This window comes from Oncorhynchus keta, unplaced genomic scaffold, assembly GCF_023373465.1.
Source record: "Oncorhynchus keta strain PuntledgeMale-10-30-2019 unplaced genomic scaffold, Oket_V2 Un_contig_3473_pilon_pilon, whole genome shotgun sequence".
Lineage (NCBI taxonomy): Eukaryota > Metazoa > Chordata > Actinopteri > Salmoniformes > Salmonidae > Oncorhynchus > Oncorhynchus keta.
Genome location: NW_026287276.1, coordinates 281,780 through 300,705, shown reverse-complemented (window position 1 = coordinate 300,705; position 18,926 = coordinate 281,780). Strand labels below are relative to the sequence as shown.

General features: G+C 46.2%; 1 protein-coding gene across 1 annotated transcript in view; it reads left to right on the top strand.

Annotated features, from left to right (window-relative positions):
• The first annotated feature begins 10,168 nt into the window (after positions 1-10,168).
• LOC127924008 (alpha-actinin-2-like) overlaps positions 10,169-18,926 on the top strand; it is a 65,736-nt gene continuing 56,978 nt past the window's right edge. The window contains exons 1-2 of the mRNA XM_052508349.1: positions 10,169-10,376; positions 10,413-10,507. Coding sequence (XP_052364309.1) covers positions 10,232-10,376; positions 10,413-10,507 — 240 coding nt within the window. The 5' untranslated portion in view covers positions 10,169-10,231. The remainder of the gene's footprint in view (positions 10,377-10,412; positions 10,508-18,926) is intronic.

Here is an 18,926-nt window from a genome sequence, read left to right as displayed (position 1 = left end):
AAGACACACATACCAACGACTCATAAAACTGTCTTTCAGCTGAATTACAACGCACACACCAACGACTCATAAAACTGTCTTTCAGCTGATTTACAAGACACACCAACGACTCATAAAACTGTCTTTAAGCTGAATTACAAGACACCAACGACTCATAAAACTGTCTTTCAGCTGAATTACAAGACACACACACCAACGACTCATAAAACTGTCTTTCAGGTGAATTACAAGACACACACACCAACGACTCATAAAACTGTCTTTCAGCTGAATTACAAGACACACATACCAACGACTCATAAAACTGTCTTTCAGCTGAATTACAAGACACCAACGACTCATAAAACTGTCTTTAAGCTGAATTACAAGACACACATACCAACGACTCATAAAACTGTCTTTCAGCTGAATTACAAGACACACATACCAACGACTCATAAAACTGTCTTTCAGCTGAATTACAAGACACCAACGACTCATAAAACTGTCTTTAAGCTGAATTACAAGACACACATACCAACGACTCATAAAACTGCCTTTCAGCTGAATTACAAGACACACATACCAACGACTCATAAAACTGCCTTTCAGCTGAATTACAAGACACACATACCAACGACTCATAAAACTGTCTTTCAGCTGAATTACAAGACACACCAACGACTCATAAAACTGTCTTTAAGCTGAATTACAAGACACCAACGACTCATAAAACTGTCTTTCAGCTGAATTACAAGACACCAACGACTCATAAAACTGTCTTTCAGCTGAATTACAAGACACACCAACGACTCATAAAACTGTCTTTCAGCTGAATTACAAGACACACACACCAACGACTCATAAAACTGTCTTTCAGCTGAATTACAAGACACACATACCAACGACTCATAAAACTGTCTTTCAGCTGAATTACAAGACACCAACGACTCATAAAACTGTCTTTCAGCTGAATTACAAGACACACATACCAACAACTCATAAAACTGTCTTTCAGCTGAATTACAAGACACCAACGACTCATAAAACTGTCTTTCAGCTGAATTACAAGACACACATACCAACGACTCATAAAACTGTCTTTCAGCTGAATTACAAGACACCAACGACTCATAAAACTGTCTTTCAGCTGAATTACAAGACACACATACCAACGACTCATAAAACTGCCTTTCAGCTGAATTACAAGACACACATACCAACGACTCATAAAACTGCCTTTCAGCTGAATTACAAGACACACATACCAACGACTCATAAAACTGTCTTTCAGCTGAATTACAAGACACCAACGACTCATAAAACTGTCTTTCAGCTGAATTACAAGACACACATACCAACGACTAATAAAACTGTCTTTCAGCTGAATTACAAGACACACATACCAACGACTCATAAAACTGTCTTTCAGCTGAATTACAAGACACACACAACGACTCATAAAACTGTCTTTCAGCTGAATTACAAGACACCAACGACTCATAAAACTGTCTTTCAGCTGAATTACAAGACACACATACCAACGACTCATAAAACTGTCTTTCAGCTGAATTACAAGACACACATACCAACGACTCATAAAACTGTCTTTCAGCTGAATTACAAGACACCAACGACTCATAAAACTGTCTTTCAGCTGAATTACAAGACACACCAACGACTAATAAAACTGTCTTTCAGCTGAATTACAAGACACCAACAACTCATAAAACTGTCTTTCAGCTGAATTACAAGACACACATACCAACGACTCATAAAACTGTTTTCAGCTGAATTACAAGACACACCAACGACTCATAAAACTGCCTTTCAGCTGAATTACAAGACACACACACCAACGACTCATAAAACTGTCTTTCAGCTGAATTACAAGACACCAACGACTCATAAAACTGTCTTTCAGCTGAATTACAAGACACACCAACGACTCATAAAACTGTCTTTCAGCTGAATTACAAGACACACATACCAACGACTCATAAAACTGTCTTTCAGCTGAATTACAAGACACCAACGACTCATAAAACTGTCTTTCAGCTGAATTACAAGACACACCAACGACTAATAAAACTGTCTTTCAGCTGAATTACAAGACACCAACGACTCATAAAACTGCCTTTAAGCTGAATTACAAGACACCAACGACTCATAAAACTGTCTTTCAGCTGAATTACAAGACACACATACCAACGACTAATAAAACTGTGTTTAAGCTGAATTACAAGACACCAACGACTCATAAAACTGCCTTTAAGCTGAATTACAAGACACCAACGACTCATAAAACTGTCTTTAAGCTGAATTACAAGACACACATACCAACGACTCATAAAACTGTCTTTCAGCTGAATTACAAGACACCAACGACTCATAAAACTGTCTTTCAGCTGAATTACAAGACACACAACGACTCATAAAACTGTCTTTCAGCTGAATTACAAGACACCCAACGACTCATAAAACTGTCTTTCAGCTGAATTACAAGACACCAACGACTCATAAAACTGTCTTTCAGCTGAATTACAAGACACACCAACGACTCATAAAACTGTCTTTCAGCTGAATTACAAGACACACCAACGACTCATAAAACTGCCTTTAAGCTGATTTACAAGACACACACCAACGACTCATAAAACTGCCTTTCAGCTGAATTACAAGACACACATACCAACGACTCATAAAACTGTCTTTCAGCTGATTTACAACGCACACACCAACGACTCATAAAACTGCCTTTAAGCTGAATTACAAGACACCAACGACTCATAAAACTGTCTTTCAGCTGAATTACAAGACACCAACGACTCATAAAACTGCCTTTAAGCTGAATTACAAGACACACCAACGACTCATAAAACTGTCTTTCAGCTGAATTACAAGACACACATACCAACGACTCATAAAACTGTCTTTCAGCTGAATTACAAGACACACATACCAACGACTCATAAAACTGTCTTTCAGCTGAATTACAAGACACCAACGACTCATAAAACTGTCTTTAAGCTGAATTACAAGACACACATACCAACGACTCATAAAACTGTCTTGCACTTCTGTACTAAGTAGCAATATCGTAATACTTGTATTATTTTGTTATGTTTTGTTTTATTTTGTAATAATTGTTTATGTTTTATATTATTTTGTAATAATTGTTTGTGTTTTATATTATTCTGTAATAATTTGCTGGTTACTCTGCTATGCATCGTGGCTGTAAACAGCCATGTTATTGTGATATCTGTGCGTCGGTACAATCGAGGTGTAATTTTATTGAAGCCACGGAAGGAATGCAACAGCCATATTACAGAGGAAGTTGGCTCCAAAAAAAAATGTTACAACTTCCTGTTTTGTTTTTAGTATTTGTGCTGTTTATTGTATAAACAGTATTAGATGGTATTGCACATCTACAATAAGCACTTACATGTTGTTGATGTCCTATGCATATCGTAAATCATGTTGTTAAAACACACTATTCTTGTTACAACCGGGCAGTATCATATGTCATACAGTGTTATCAAACCAAGAACAATAAAGCACAGTGTTATCAAACCAAGAACAATAAAGCACAGTGTTATCAAACCAAGAACAATAAAGCACAGTGTTATCAAACCAAGAACAATAAAGCACAGTGTTATAGTTACGGATGAGTTTGAAGCTGGTCTCTCCTCTGCGAGGAGTTTTCCGTAGCAGCTTTTACGTTACCACATCTGCCTCTGCAGTATCTCTTTCTCATAGAGGCCTAGTAGTAGTGGATCCATCCACTAGGAGTTGTTTTATCATCATGGGGAACTGCTGTCCTCTGTAGTGGATCTGTAGTGGATCCATCCACTAGGAGTTGTTTTATCATCATGGGGAACTGCTGTCCTCTGTAGTGGATCCATAGACTAGGAGTTGTTTTATCATCATGGGGAACTGCCAGTGGATCCATCCACTAGGAGTTGTTTTATCATCATGGGGAACTGCTGTCCTCTGTAGTGGATCCATCCACTAGGAGTTGTTTATCATCATGGGGAACTGCTGTCCTCTGTAGTGGATCTGTAGAACTGGAGTTGTTTATCATCATGGGGAACTGCTGTCCTCTGTAGTGGATCCATCCACTAGGAGTTGTTTTATCACCATGGGGAACTGCTGTCCTCTGTAGTGGATCTGTAGTGGATCCATCCACTAGGAGTTGTTTTATCATCATGGGGAACTGCTGTCCTCTGTAGTGGATCTGTAGTGGATCCATCCACTAGGAGTTGTTTTATCATCATGGGGAACTGCTGCCCTCTGTAGTGGATCTGTAGTGGATCCATCCACTAGGAGTTGTTTTATCATCATGGGGAACTGCTGTCCTCTGTAGTGGATCCATCCACTAGGAGTTGTTTTATCATCATGGGGAACTGCTGCCCTCTGTAGTGGATCCATCCACTAGGAGTTGTTTATCATCATGGGGAACTGCTGCCCTCTGTAGTGGATCTGTAGTGGATCCATCCACTAGGAGTTGTTTTATCATCATGGGGAACTGCTGTCCTCTGTAGTGGATCCATCCACTAGGAGTTGTTTTATCATCATGGGGAACTGCTGTCCTCTGTAGTGGATCCATCCACTAGGAGTTGTTTTATCATCATGGGGAACTGCTGCCCTCTGTAGTGGATCCATCCACTAGGAGTTGTTTATCATCATGGGGAACTGCTGCCCTCTGTAGTGGATCCATCCACTAGGAGTTGTTTTATCATCATGGGGAACTGCTGTCCTCTGTAGTGGATCCATCCACTAGGAGTTGTTTTATCATCATGGGGAACTGCTGCCCTCTGTAGTGGATCCATCCACTAGGAGTTGTTTTATCATCATGGGGAACTGCTGTCCTCTGTAGTGGATCTGTAGAACTGGAGTTGTTTATCATCATGGGGAACTGCTGTCCTCTGTAGTGGATCCATCCACTAGGAGTTGTTATTCATCATGGGGAACTGCTGCCCTCTGTAGTGGATCCATCCACTGGAGTTGTTTATCATCATGGGGAACTGCTGCCCTCTGTAGTGGATCCATCCACTAGGAGTTGTTTATCATCATGGGGAACTGCTGTCCTCTGTAGTGGATCTGTAGAACTGGAGTTGTTTTATCATCATGGGAAACTGCTGTCCTCTGTAGTGGATCTGTAGTGGATCCATCCACTAGGAGTTGTTTTATCATCATGGGGAACTGCTGTCCTCTGTAGTGGATCCATCCGCTAGGAGTTGTTATTCATCATGGGGAACTACTGTCCTCTGTAGTAGATCCATCCACTAGGAGTTGTTTTATCATCATGGGGAACTGCTGCCCTCTGTAGTGGATCCATCCACTAGGAGTTGTTTTATCATCATGGGGAACTGCTGTCCTCTGTAGTGGATCCATCCACTAGGAGTTGTTTTATCATCATGGGGAACTGCTGCCCTCTGTAGTGGATCCATCCACTAGGAGTTGTTTTATCATCATGGGGAACTGCTGCCCTCTGTAGTGGATCCATCCACTAGGAGTTGTTTTATCATCATGGGGAACTGCTGCCCTCTGTAGTGGATCCATCCACTAGGAGTTGTTTTATCATCATGGGGAACTGCTGTCCTCTGTAGTGGATCCATCCACTAGGAGTTGTTTTATCATCATGGGGAACTGCTGCCCTCTGTAGTGGATCTGTAGTGGATCCATCCACTAGGAGTTGTTTTATCATCATGGGGAACTGCTGCCCTCTGTAGTGGATCTGGGGAGTGGATCCATACACTCTCCAGAGTTGTTTATCATCATGGGGAACTGCTGTCCTCTGTAGTGGATCTGTAGAACTGGAGTTGTTATTCATCATGGGGAACTGCTGTCCTCTGTAGTGGATCTGTAGTGGATCCATACACTGGAGTTGTTTATCATCATGGGGAACTGCTGCCCTCTGTAGTGGATCTGTAGAACTGGAGTTGTTATTCATCATGGGAACTGCTGTCCTCTGTAGTGGATCTGTAGTGGATCCATACACTAGGAGTTGTTATTCATCATGGGGAACTGCTGTCCTCTGTAGTGGATCTGTAGAACTGGAGTTGTTATTCATCATGGGGAACTGCTGTCCTCTGTAGTGGATCTGTAGAACTGGAGTTGTTATTCATCATGGGAACTGCTGCCCTCTAGTGGATCTGTAGAACTGGAGTTGTTATTCATCATGGGGAACTGCTGTCCTCTGTAGTGGATCTGTAGAACTGGTGTTGTTATTCATCATGGGTGAACTGCTGTCCTCTGTAATGGATCTGTAGAACTGGAGTTGTTATTCATCATGGGGAACTGCTGTCCTCTAGTGGATCTGTAGAACTGGTGTTGTTATTCATCATGGGGAACTGCTGTCCTCTGTAGTGATCTGTAGAACTGGTGTTGTTATTCATCATGGGAACTGCTGCCCTCTGTAGTGGATCTGTAGAACTGGAGTTGTTATTCATCATGGGAACTGCTGCCCTCAGTGGATCTGTAGAACTGGAGTTGTTATTCATCATGGGGAACTGCTGCCCTCTAGTGGATCTGTAGAACTGGAGTTGTTATTCATCATGGGGAACTGCTGACTCTACAAGTGTCGATCTGTAGAACTGGGTTGTTATTCATCATGGGGAACTGCTGTTCTATTCTATCTTTTCCTTGACTCTAAGTGGGGCGTTGTTTAACAGGCCAGCAGAGCTCTACAGGTGTATAATACACAAGAAACAGAGGCTGTAAGTTAGAAGCGTTATGCGTAACACATCATTCATTAAATAAATATAAGGCTAATAGTGCATTTAATTTATTTCCTGAAAGAGGTAGTCTAGGACAACTATATATATATACGCTTCCTAATATTGAGCGGCACCCACGTTTGCCCTCAGAACAGCCTCAAATTGTCTGGGCATAGGGGCATAGACTCTACAAGGTGTGGGCCCAAAGCGTTCCACAGAGATGCTGGGCCCATGTTGACTCCAGGGATTCCCACAGTCGTGTCAAGATGGCTGGATGGTCGACTTTGAATGCAGCTGAATCTACTGTAATCAAACGTCAAGCTGTAGCACAACGTAACGGACAATACTTCCTGAAGGCATAAAGGTTTAAAGGTCATCGGTCCCACGTCCATCGGTTCTTATTGCCCTGCCATCTAGTGGTCCACTTTGAATGTAGCAACTAATCATTCTAGAACACGGGTGTCAAACTCTGGCCCGTGGGGCCCGTTTATTTACATTTTATTTATTTAATAAATGAATGCCATTGATGTGTTTTTTCATTTTAAATTCGATTTTGCATGTCTCCACTTAAATTATATATTGTATGGTAATAAGCGATGCTTGTTCCATATTCAATGTTAAAGCAAAACTTGTTTGGGTCCATATTAAAAAGGTTCATTTGTTCAATGTTGGCCCCTGACTTTGTTCAGGTTTTACATTTTGGCCCACTGGGTATTTGAGTTTGACACCCCTGGTCTAGAATGTGTTTGAGGCTAATTCATTGATTCTACATACCAAATCTGGAGTCCATATGACTTATGGTTCATGAGAATGTTGTTATTTTAAATTGTTATTTTATCTATATTTAACTAGGCAAGTCAGTTAAGAATAAATTATTATGTACAATGACGGCCTACCCAGGCCAAACCCGAAGTGCGCTACTCTGTGGGACTCCCAATAACCTGGAATCAAACCAGGGTCTGTAGTGACTCCACTAGCACTGACATACAGTGCCTTAGACCGCTGCACCACATCCGGAGCAGACTTTATATATATTTTTTTAGCATTAGCACGCCCAATTTTTCAGTTTTTGATTTGTTAAAAAGTTTGAAATATCCAATAAATGTCGTTCCACTTCATGATTGTGTCCCACTTGTTGTTGATTCTTCACAAAAAAATACAGTTTTATATCTTTATGTTTGAAGCCTGAAATGTGGCAAAAGGTCGCAAAGTTCAAGGGGGCCGAATACTTTCGCAAGGCACTGTAAGTGAGACTGTTTCTAACAGCGTCACCTTTAGGCCAATCGGTGCCATTATTTTTGACCAAGTTACTAACCACTCAAGGCCATTCAGAGACTCGTCCCGAAGCCACTCCTGCGTTATCTTGGCTTTGTGTTTAGGGTCATTGTCCTGTTGGAAGATGAACCTTCACCCCCAGTCTGAGGTCCTGAGTGCTCTGGAGCAGGTTTTCATCAAGGATCTCTCTGTAATTTGCTCCGTTTCATCTTTCCCTCGATCCTGACTAGTCTCCCAGTCCCTGAAAAACATCCCCACAGCATGATGCTGCCACCACCATGCTTCACCGTATCCCAGTCCTCCAAACGTGACGCTTGGCATTCAGGCCAAAGCATGATGCTGCCACCACCATGCTTCACTGTAGGGATGGTGCCAGGTTTCGCTCCAGACGTGACGCTGGCATTCAAGCCAAAGAGTTCAATCTTGGTTTCATCAGACAAGAGAATATTGTTTATCATGGTCTGAGAGTCTTTTGGTGCCTTTTGGCAAACTCCAAGTGGGCTGTCATGTGCCTTTTACTGAGGAGTGGCTTCCGCCTGGCCCCTCTACCATAAATGTCTGATTGGTGGAGTGCTACAGAGATGGTTGTCCTTCTGGAAGGTTCTCCCATCTCCACAGAGGAACTCTAGAGCTCTGTCAGAGGGACCATCGGGACCTTGGTCACCTCCCTGACCAAGGCCCTTCTTTCCCAATTGCTCAGTTTGGCCGGGTGACCAGCTCTAGGGAGAGTTTTGGTGGTTCCAAACTCCTTCCATTTAAGAATGATGGAGGCCACTGTGTTCTTGGGGACCTTCAACACTGCAGAATGATGGAGGCCACTGTGTTCTTGGGGACCTTCAATGCTGCAGAATGATGGAGGCCACTGTGTTCTTGGGGACCTTCAATGTGCTGATGGAGGCAGAATTCAATGCTGTAATGGAGGCCACTGTGTTCTTGGGGACCTTCAGTGCTGCAGAATAATGGTGCTGCCACTGTGTTCTTGGGGACCTTCAATGCTGCAGACATGTTTTGGTACCTTCTGTGCCTCTACACAATCCTGTCTCAGATCTCAACAGACAATTCCTTCGACCTCATGGCTTAGTTTTTGCTCTGACATTCACTGTAAACTGTGGGACCGTATATAAACAGGTGTGTACCTTCCAAATCATGTCCAATCAATTGAGTTTACCACAGGTGGACTCCAATCGAGTTGTAGAAGCATCTCAAGGATGATCAATGGAAACAGGATGCACCTGAGCTCAATTTCGAGTCTCATATCAAAGGGTCTGAATACTTATGTAAATGAGTTATTTCTGTTTAACAAATTTGCCAAAAATTCTGTTTTCGCTTTGTCAATATAGGGTATTGTGTGTAGATTGCTGAGGATATTGTTTTACGTAATCCATTTTAGAATAAGGCTGTAACGTACCAAAATGTGGGAAGAGTCAAGGGGTCTGAATACTTTCCCGAAGGCTCTGGATTTAACTCTATGATCTCAGGAAGACAGTCAACACTCGGTGTAACCAGTAATAGACTCTCATTCTGAATGATCACACAACGGAGGTCAATTTCTTATTGGTCACTGTGACACACGACACCCAACTATAACTAGTAGGTACATTCTCTGCCTGGACAACTGCTGCAGGGCAGTCCAAGGACAACAAGGGACCGACAGACATTCGGAGAGAGAGAGGGAGAGAGAGACAGAGAGAGAGAGAGAGAGAGAGAGAGAGAGAGAGAGGAGAGAGAGAGAGAGAGAGAGAGAGAGAGAGAGAGAGAGAGAGAGAGAGAGAGAAAGAGAGAGACAGAGAAAGAGAGGGAGAGAGGGGGAAAGAGAGAGAGAGAGAGAAAGAGAGGAGAGAGAGACAGAAAAGAGAGAGAGAGAGAGAAAGAGAGAGAGAGAGAAAGAGAGAGAGAGAGAGACAGAGAAAGAGAGGGAGAGAGAGGGGAGGGAGAAAGAGAGAGAGAGAGAGAGAGGGAGAGAGAAAAGAGAGGAGACAGAGAAAGAGACGGAGAGAGGAGGGAGAAGAGAGAGAGAGAGAGAGAGAGAGAGAGAGAGAGAGACAGAGAGAGAGGGAGAGAGAGAGGGGGAGAGAAAGAGAGAGGGACACTGACTGACTGATCAGCTGTCTGACTCCAAATCCCCCAACACATCTTCTGATCAAGCTGCAGCAGTGACTTCAGGAGAAGAAACTCACACAAAGTTTTTTTGTCGTTGTCTTGTCTCCTGTTCACCACCTGTTGTCCTGTAGTCAGGTGTGTTGTTCTAGAGCTTCATGATGCAGACGATGCAGACCCAGATGATGCAGAACCAGACGATGCAGAACCAGACGATGCAGAGCAAGACGATGCAGAACCAGACGATGCAGAGCCAGACGATGCAGACATCAGTAGACTATAATAATGGATACACGATGCAGACATCGGTAGACTATAATAATGGATACACGATGCAGATGCAGGAACAGCAGAATAATGACTACACCATCCAGGATGACGAGTGGGACAGAGACCTGCTCCTGGACCCCGCCTGGGAGAAACAGCAGAGAAAGGTCAGATCCTTCACTGTTTGTCTTGTCTGTTCATTCATATGTCCACATTGTGTGAAGGTTTTACTGTCGTCAAGTGAGGCAGAGGAAGAGGAAGTCACTGAATGTCAAAACACTGCAGTAGTAGAAGGGCTGATCAACGCTCCTATTTACCATGTTATGAATATTTATTATTATTATTATTAATTCATATTTAAGATATTGCACATAAAAAAAATACAAAAATAAAACGTTTTAATTCTAGGCCTACAAAGAGAGGGCAGAGGTCAGAGGGCAGAGGGCAGAGGTCAGAGGAAGTATTTCCTGACAGTCAAATTAGTCCAAACAAGAACACATCCTAATGGGAAGTTGATGGTTTTTTATTATATACATGACAGCACTATTAAAAGGCACATAAAATACGGATCACTGTACGTAGAAGAACAAACACCAAGTACAATGTGAGAGACACTATGTGGGCAACGCACCAGGCAGACACGACAGCCAAGACAACAATACCTCCCAGGCAGTCAGGCAGCATAGCAACGACCTGTGCTGCCATTCCTTCGATTCGCGTGTTTTATGAGAACTGTCGACAGATGTCTGGTATAACACAGAATGTCCTCGAGGCCCGAAGCGGGAACAGAATGGATGCCACAGGCTAATTATAACTAAGGACTAAAAGGGGGTTACACAGAGTTGGCTCAGACGATGTCCTTGGTCCTCGGTTGGCACGGGAGAACAGTGTCTGTATGGATCAATACGAACCTGATAGATTATTGTTCATTTACATCTACAGACTTGTTTTTTAAAATTTTTTTACAATATAAACCTTAGTTTGTGTATTTACATAATCAAATGTACTTTGTCCACTTCGTCTGCTCTAGAATTCATACCCAGACCAGGTAGCTAATAATCTGTCACTGACCTGTCAAGATACCAGAGGCAACCTACTGTACCCCTCAATATAGAACCATGTATCAATGAGTCTCTCTACAGACGGGTTGCCCTCCCATCATGCATTAATGAGTCTCTCTACAGACGGGTTGCCCTCCCACCATGCATTAATGAGTCTCTCTACAGACGGGTTGCCCTCCACCATGCATTAATGAGTCTCTCTACAGACGGGTTGCCCTCCCACCATGCATTAATGAGTCTCTCTACAGACGGGTTGCCCTCCCACCATGCATTAATGAGTCTCTCTACAGACGGGTTGCCCTCCACCATGCATTAATGAGTCTCTCTACAGACGGGTTGCCCTCCCACCATGCATTAATGAGTCTCTCTACAGACGGGTTGCCCTCCCACCATGCATTAATGAGTCTCTCTACAGACGGGTTGCCCTCCCACCATGCATTAATGAGTCTCTCTACAGACGGGTTGCCCTCCCACCATGCATTAATGAGTCTCTCTACAGACGGGTTGCCCTCCACCATGCATTAATGAGTCTCTCTACAGACGGGTTGCCCTCCACCATGCATTAATGAGTCTCTCTACAGACGGGTTGCCCTCCACCAGGCATTAATGAGTCTCTCTACAGACGGGTTGCCCTCCACCATGCATTAATGAGTCTCTCTACAGACGGGTTGCCCTCCCACCATGCATTAATGAGTCTCTCTACAGACGGGTTGCCCTCCACCATGCATTAATGAGTCTCTCTACAGACGGGTTGCCCTCCACCATGCATTAATGAGTCTCTCTACAGACGGGTTGCCCTCCCACCATGCATTAATGAGTCTCTCTACAGACGGGTTGCCCTCCACCATGCATTAATGAGTCTCTCTACAGACGGGTTGCCCTCCACCATGCATTAATGAGTCTCTACAGACGGGTTGCCCTCCACCATGCATTAATGAGTCTCTCTACAGACGGGTTGCCCTCCCACCATGCATTAATGAGTCTCTCTACAGACGGGTTGCCCTCCACCAGGCATTAATGAGTCTCTCTACAGACGGGTTGCCCTCCACCATACATTAATGAGTCTCTCTACAGACGGGTTGCCCTCCACCATGCATTAATGAGTCTCTCTACAGACGGGTTGCCCTCCCACCATGTTAATGAGTCCCTCCCTCCCACCATGCATTAATGAGTCTCTCTACAGACGGGCATTAATGAGTCTCCTACAGACGGGTTGCCCTCCACCATGCATTAATGAGTCTCTCTACAGACGGGTTGCCCTCCCACCAGGCATTAATGAGTCTCTCTACAGACGGGTTGCCCTCCACCATGCATTAATGAGTCTCTACAGACGGGTTGCCCTCCACCATGCATTAATGAGTCTCTCTACAGACGGGTTGCCCTCCACCATGCATTAATGAGTCTCTCTACAGACGGGTTGCCCTCCACCATGCATTAATGAGTCTCTCTACAGACGGGTTGCCCTCCACCATGCATTAATGAGTCTCTACAGACGGGTTGCCCTCCACCATGCATTAATGAGTCTCTCTACAGACGGGTTGCCCTCCCACCATGCATTAATGAGTCTCTCTACAGACGGGTTGCCCTCCACCATGCATTAATGAGTCTCTCTACAGACGGTTGCCCTCCACCATGCATTAATGAGTCTCTCTACAGACGGGTTGCCCTCCCACCATGCATTAATGAGTCTCTCTACAGACACCATGCATTAATGAGTCTCTCTACAGACGGGTTGCCCTCCACCATGCATTAATGAGTCTCTCTACAGACGGGTTGCCCTCCACCATGCATTAATGAGTCTCTACAGACGGGTTGCCCTCCACCATGCATTAATGAGTCTCTCTACAGACGGGTTGCCCTCCACCATGCATTAATGAGTCTCTCTACAGACGGGTTGCCCTCCACCATGCATTAATGAGTCTCTCTACAGACGGGTTGCCCTCCACCATGCATTAATGAGTCTCTCTACAGACGGGTTGCCCTCCACCATGCATTAATGAGTCTCTCTACAGACGGGTTGCCCTCCACCATGCATTAATGAGTCTCTCTACAGACGGGTTGCCCTCCACCATGCATTAATGAGTCTCTCTACAGACGGGTTGCCCTCCACCATGCATTAATGAGTCTCTCTACAGACGGGTTGCCCTCCACCATGCATTAATGAGTCTCTCTACAGACGGGTTGCCCTCCACCATGCATTAATGAGTCTCTCTACAGACGGGTTGCCCTCCACCATGCATTAATGAGTCTCTCTACAGACGGGTTGCCCTCCACCATGCATTAATGAGTCTCTACAGACGGGTTGCCCTCCACCATGCATTAATGAGTCTCTCTACAGACGGGTTGCCCTCCACCATGCATTAATGAGTCTCTCTACAGACGGGTTGCCCTCCCACCATGCATTAATGAGTCTCTCTACAGACGGGTTGCCCTCCACCATGCATTAATGAGTCTCTCTACAGACGGGTTGCCCTCCACCATGCATTAATGAGTCTCTCTACAGACGGGTTGCCCTCCACCATGCATTAATGAGTCTCTCTACAGACGGGTTGCCCTCCACCATGCATTAATGAGTCTCTCTACAGACGGGTTGCCCTCCCACCATGCATTAATGAGTCTCTCTACAGACGGGTTGCCCTCCCACCATGCATTAATGAGTCTCTCTACAGACGGGTTGCCCTCCACCATGCATTAATGAGTCTCTCTACAGACGGGTTGCCCTCCACCATGCATTAATGAGTCTCTCTACAGACGGGTTGCCCTCCCACCATGCATTAATGAGTCTCTCTACAGACGGGTTGCCCTCCACCATGCATTAATGAGTCTCTCTACAGACGGGTTGCCCTCCCACCATGCATTAATGAGTCTCTCTACAGACGGGTTGCCCTCCACCATGCATTAATGAGTCTCTCTACAGACGGGTTGCCCTCCCACCATGCATTAATGAGTCTCTCTACAGACGGGTTGCCCTCCCACCATGCATTAATGAGTCTCTCTACAGACGGGTTGCCCTCCACCATGCATTAATGAGTCTCTCTACAGACGGGTTGCCCTCCACCATGCATTAATGAGTCTCTACAGACGGGTTGCCCTCCACCATGCATTAATGAGTCTCTACAGACGGGTTGCACCATGCATTAATGAGTCTCTCTACAGACGGGTTGCCCTCCACCATGCATTAATGAGTCTCTCTACAGACGGGTTGCCCTCCACCATGCATTAATGAGTCTCTACAGACGGGTTGCCCTCCACCATGCATTAATGAGTCTCTACAGACGGGTTGCACCATGCATTAATGAGTCTCTCTACAGACGGGTTGCCCTCCACCATGCATTAATGAGTCTCTCTACAGACGGGTTGCCCTCCACCATGCATTAATGAGTCTCTCTACAGACGGGTTGCCCTCCACCATGCATTAATGAGTCTCTCTACAGACGGGTTGCCCTCCACCATGCATTAATGAGTCTCTCTACAGACGGGTTGCCCTCCACCATGCATTAATGAGTCTCTCTACAGACGGGTTGCCCTCCACCATGCATGAGTCTCTCTACAGACTCCACCAGGCATTAATGAGTCTCTACAGACGGGTCCCTCCACCAGGCATTAATGAGTCTCTACAGACGGGTTGCCCTCCACCATGCATTAATGAGTCTCTCTACAGACGGGTTGCCCTCCACCATGCATTAATGAGTCTCTCTACAGACGGGTTGCCCTCCCACCATGCATTAATGAGTCTCTGACGGGTTGCCCTCCACCAGGCATTAATGAGTCTCTCACAGACGGGTTGCCCTCCACCAGGCATTAATGAGTCTCTCTACAGACGGGTTGCCCTCCACCATGAGAGTCTCTCTACAGACGGGTTGCCCTCCACCAGGCATTAATGAGTCTCTCTACAGACGGGTTGCCCTCCACCAGGCATTAATGAGTCTCTCTACAGACGGGTTGCCCTCCACCAGGCATTAATGAGTCTCTCTACAGACGGGTTGCCCTCCACCATGCATTAATGAGTCTCTCTACAGAGGGTTGCCCTCCACCATGCATTAATGAGTCTCTCTACAGGGGGTTGCCCTCCACCATGCATTAATGAGTCTCTCTACAGACGGGTTGCCCTCCACCATGCATTAATGAGTCTCTCTACAGACGGGTTGCCCTCCACCATGCATTAATGAGTCTCTCTACAGACGGGTTGCCCTCCACCATGTAATGAGTCTCTACAGGGGTTGCCCTCCACCATGCATTAATGAGTCTCTACAGGACGGGTTGCCCTCCCACCATGCATTAATGAGTCTCTCTACAGACGGGTTGCCCTCCACCATGCATTAATGAGTCTCTCACAGACGGGTTGCCCTCCACCATGCATTAATGAGTCTCCTACAGACGGGTTGCCCTCCACCATGCATTAATGAGTCTCTCTACAGACGGGTTGCCCTCCACCATGTATCAATGAGTCTCTCTACAGACGGGTTGCCCTCCACCATGTATCAATGAGTCTCTCTACAGACGGGTTGCCCTCCCACCATGCATTAATGAGTCTCTCTACAGACGGGTTGCCCTCCACCATGCATTAATGAGTCTCTCTACAGACGGGTTGCCCTCCACCATGGCATTAATGAGTCTCTCTACAGACGGGTTGCCCTCCACCATGTATCAATGAGTCTCTCTACAGACGGGTTGCCCTCCACCATGTATCAATGAGTCTCTCTACAGACGGGTTGCCCTCCACCATGTATCAATGAGTCTCTCTACAGACGGGTTGCCCTCCACCATGCATTAATGAGTCTCCTACAGACGGGTTGCCCTCCACCATGCATTAATGAGTCTCTCTACAGACGGGTTGCCCTCCACCAGGCATTAATGAGTCTCTCTACAGACGGGTTGCCCTCCACCATGTATCAATGAGTCTCTCTACAGACGGGTTGCCCTCCACCATGCATCAATGAGTCTCTACAGACGGGTTGCCCTCCACCATGCATTAATGAGTCTCTCTACAGACGGGTTGCCCTCCACCATGCATTAATGAGTCTCCTACAGACGGGTTGCCCTCCACCATGCATTAATGAGTCTCTCTACAGACGGGTTGCCCTCCACCAGGCATTAATGAGTCTCTCTACAGACGGGTTGCCCTCCCACCATGCATTAATGAGTCTCTCTACAGACGGGTTGCCCTCCACCAGGCATTAATGAGTCTCTCTACAGACGGGGTTGCCCTCCACCAGGCATTAATGAGTCTCTCTACAGACGGGTTGCCCTCCCCAGGCATTAATGAGTCTCTACAGACGGGCATTAATGAGTCTCTACAGACGGGTTGCCCTCCACCAGGCATTAATGAGTCTCTCTACAGACGGGTTGCCCTCCCACCATGCATTAATGAGTCTCCTACAGACGGGGTTGCCCTCCACCATGCATTAATGAGTCTCTCTACAGACGGGTTGCCCTCCCACCATGCATTAATGAGTCTCTCTACAGACGGGTTGCCCTCCACCAGGGGGGTTGCCCTCCACCATGCATTAATGAGTCTCTACAGACGGGTTGCCCTCCCACCATGCATTAATGAGTCTCTCTACAGACGGGTTGCCCTCCACCAGGCATTAATGAGTCTCTCTACAGACGGGTTGCCCTCCCACCATGCATTAATGAGTCTCTCTACAGACGGGTTGCCCTCCACCATGCATTAATGAGTCTCTCTACAGACGGGTTGCCCTCCCACCATGCATTAATGAGTCTCTCTACAGACGGGTTGCCCTCCACCAGGCATTAATGAGTCTCTCTACAGACGGGTTGCCCTCCACCAGGCATTAATGAGTCTCTCTACAGACCCCTCCACCAAGCATTAATGAGTCTCTCTACAGACGGGTTGCCCTCCACCCTGCATTAATGAGTCTCTCTACAGACGGGTTGCCCTCCCACCATGCATTAATGAGTCTCTCTACAGACGGGTTGCCCTCCCACCATGCATTAATGAGTCTCTACAGACGGGTTGCCCTCCACCAGGCATTAATGAGTCTCTCTACAGACGGGTTGCCCTCCCACCATGCATTAATGAGTCTCTCTACAGACGGGTTGCCCTCCACCATGCATTAATGAGTCTCTCTACAGACGGGTTGCCCTCCACCATGCATTAATGAGTCTCTCTACAGACGGGTTGCCCTCCCACCATGCATTAATGAGTCTCTCTACAGACGGGTTGCCCTCCACCATGCATTAATGAGTCTCTCTACAGACGGGTTGCCCTCCACCCTGCATTAATGAGTCTCTCTGACGGGTTGCCCTCCCACCATGCATTAATGAGTCTCTCTACAGACGGGTTGCCCTCCACCATGCATTAATGAGTCTCTCTACAGACGGGTTGCCCTCCACCATGCATTAATGAGTCTCTCTACAGACGGGTTGCCCTCCACCATGCATTAATGAGTCTCTCTACAGACGGGTTGCCCTCCACCAGGCATTAATGAGTCTCTCTACAGACGGGTTGCCCTCCACCAGGCATTAATGAGTCTCTCTACAGACGGGTTGCCCTCCACCAGGCATTAATGAGTCTCTCTACAGACGGGTTGCCCTCCACCAGGCATTAATGAGTCTCTCTACAGACGGGTTGCCCTCCACCAGGCATTAATGAGTCTCTACAGACGGGTTGCCCTCCACCATGCATTAATGAGTCTCTCTACAGACGGGTTGCCCTCCACCATGCATTAATGAGTCTCTCTACAGACGGGTTGCCCTCCCACCATGCATTGATGAGTCTCTCTACAGACGGGTTGCCCTCCCACCATGTATCAATGTTCCTGGTGCTGTAGCCCTGGGCTGGAGACATAAGTGCATTAATAGACTCATTAAACATGAATGTCAGGGCTTCCTTCCCTGGGTCCTGCCCAGACAGAGACAACAAATATAGCAGTGACCACAGAGAGCATGTTGAACCCTGGAGGGGTCGTAACTATGGGGAGCAGCTATGATAAACCCTGGAGGGGTCGTAACTATGGGGAGCAGCTATGTTAAACCCTGGAGGGGTCTTAACTATGGGGAGCAGCTATGTTAAACCCTGGAGGGGTCGTAACTATGGTGAGCAGCTATGATAAACCCTGGAGGGGTCGTAACTATGGGGAGCAGCTATGTTAAACCCTGGAGGGGTCGTAACTATGGGGAGCAGCTATGTTAAACCCTGGAGGGGTCGTAACTATGGGGAGCAGCTATGTTAAACCCTGGAGGGGTCGTAACTATGGGGAGCAGCTATGTTAAACCCTGGAGGGGTCGTAACTATGGGGAGCAGCTATGTTAAACCCTGGAGGGGTCGTAACTATGGGGAGCAGCTATGATAAACCCTGGAGGGGTCGTAACTATGGGGAGCAGCTATGCTAAACCCTGGAGGGGTCGTAACTATGGGGAGCAGCTATGTTAAACCCTGGAGGGGTCGTAACTATGGGGAGCAGCTATGTTAAACCCTGGAGGGGTCGTAACTATGGGGAGCAGCTATGTTAAACCCTGGAGGGGTCGTAACTATGGGGAGCAGCTATGATAAACCCTGGAG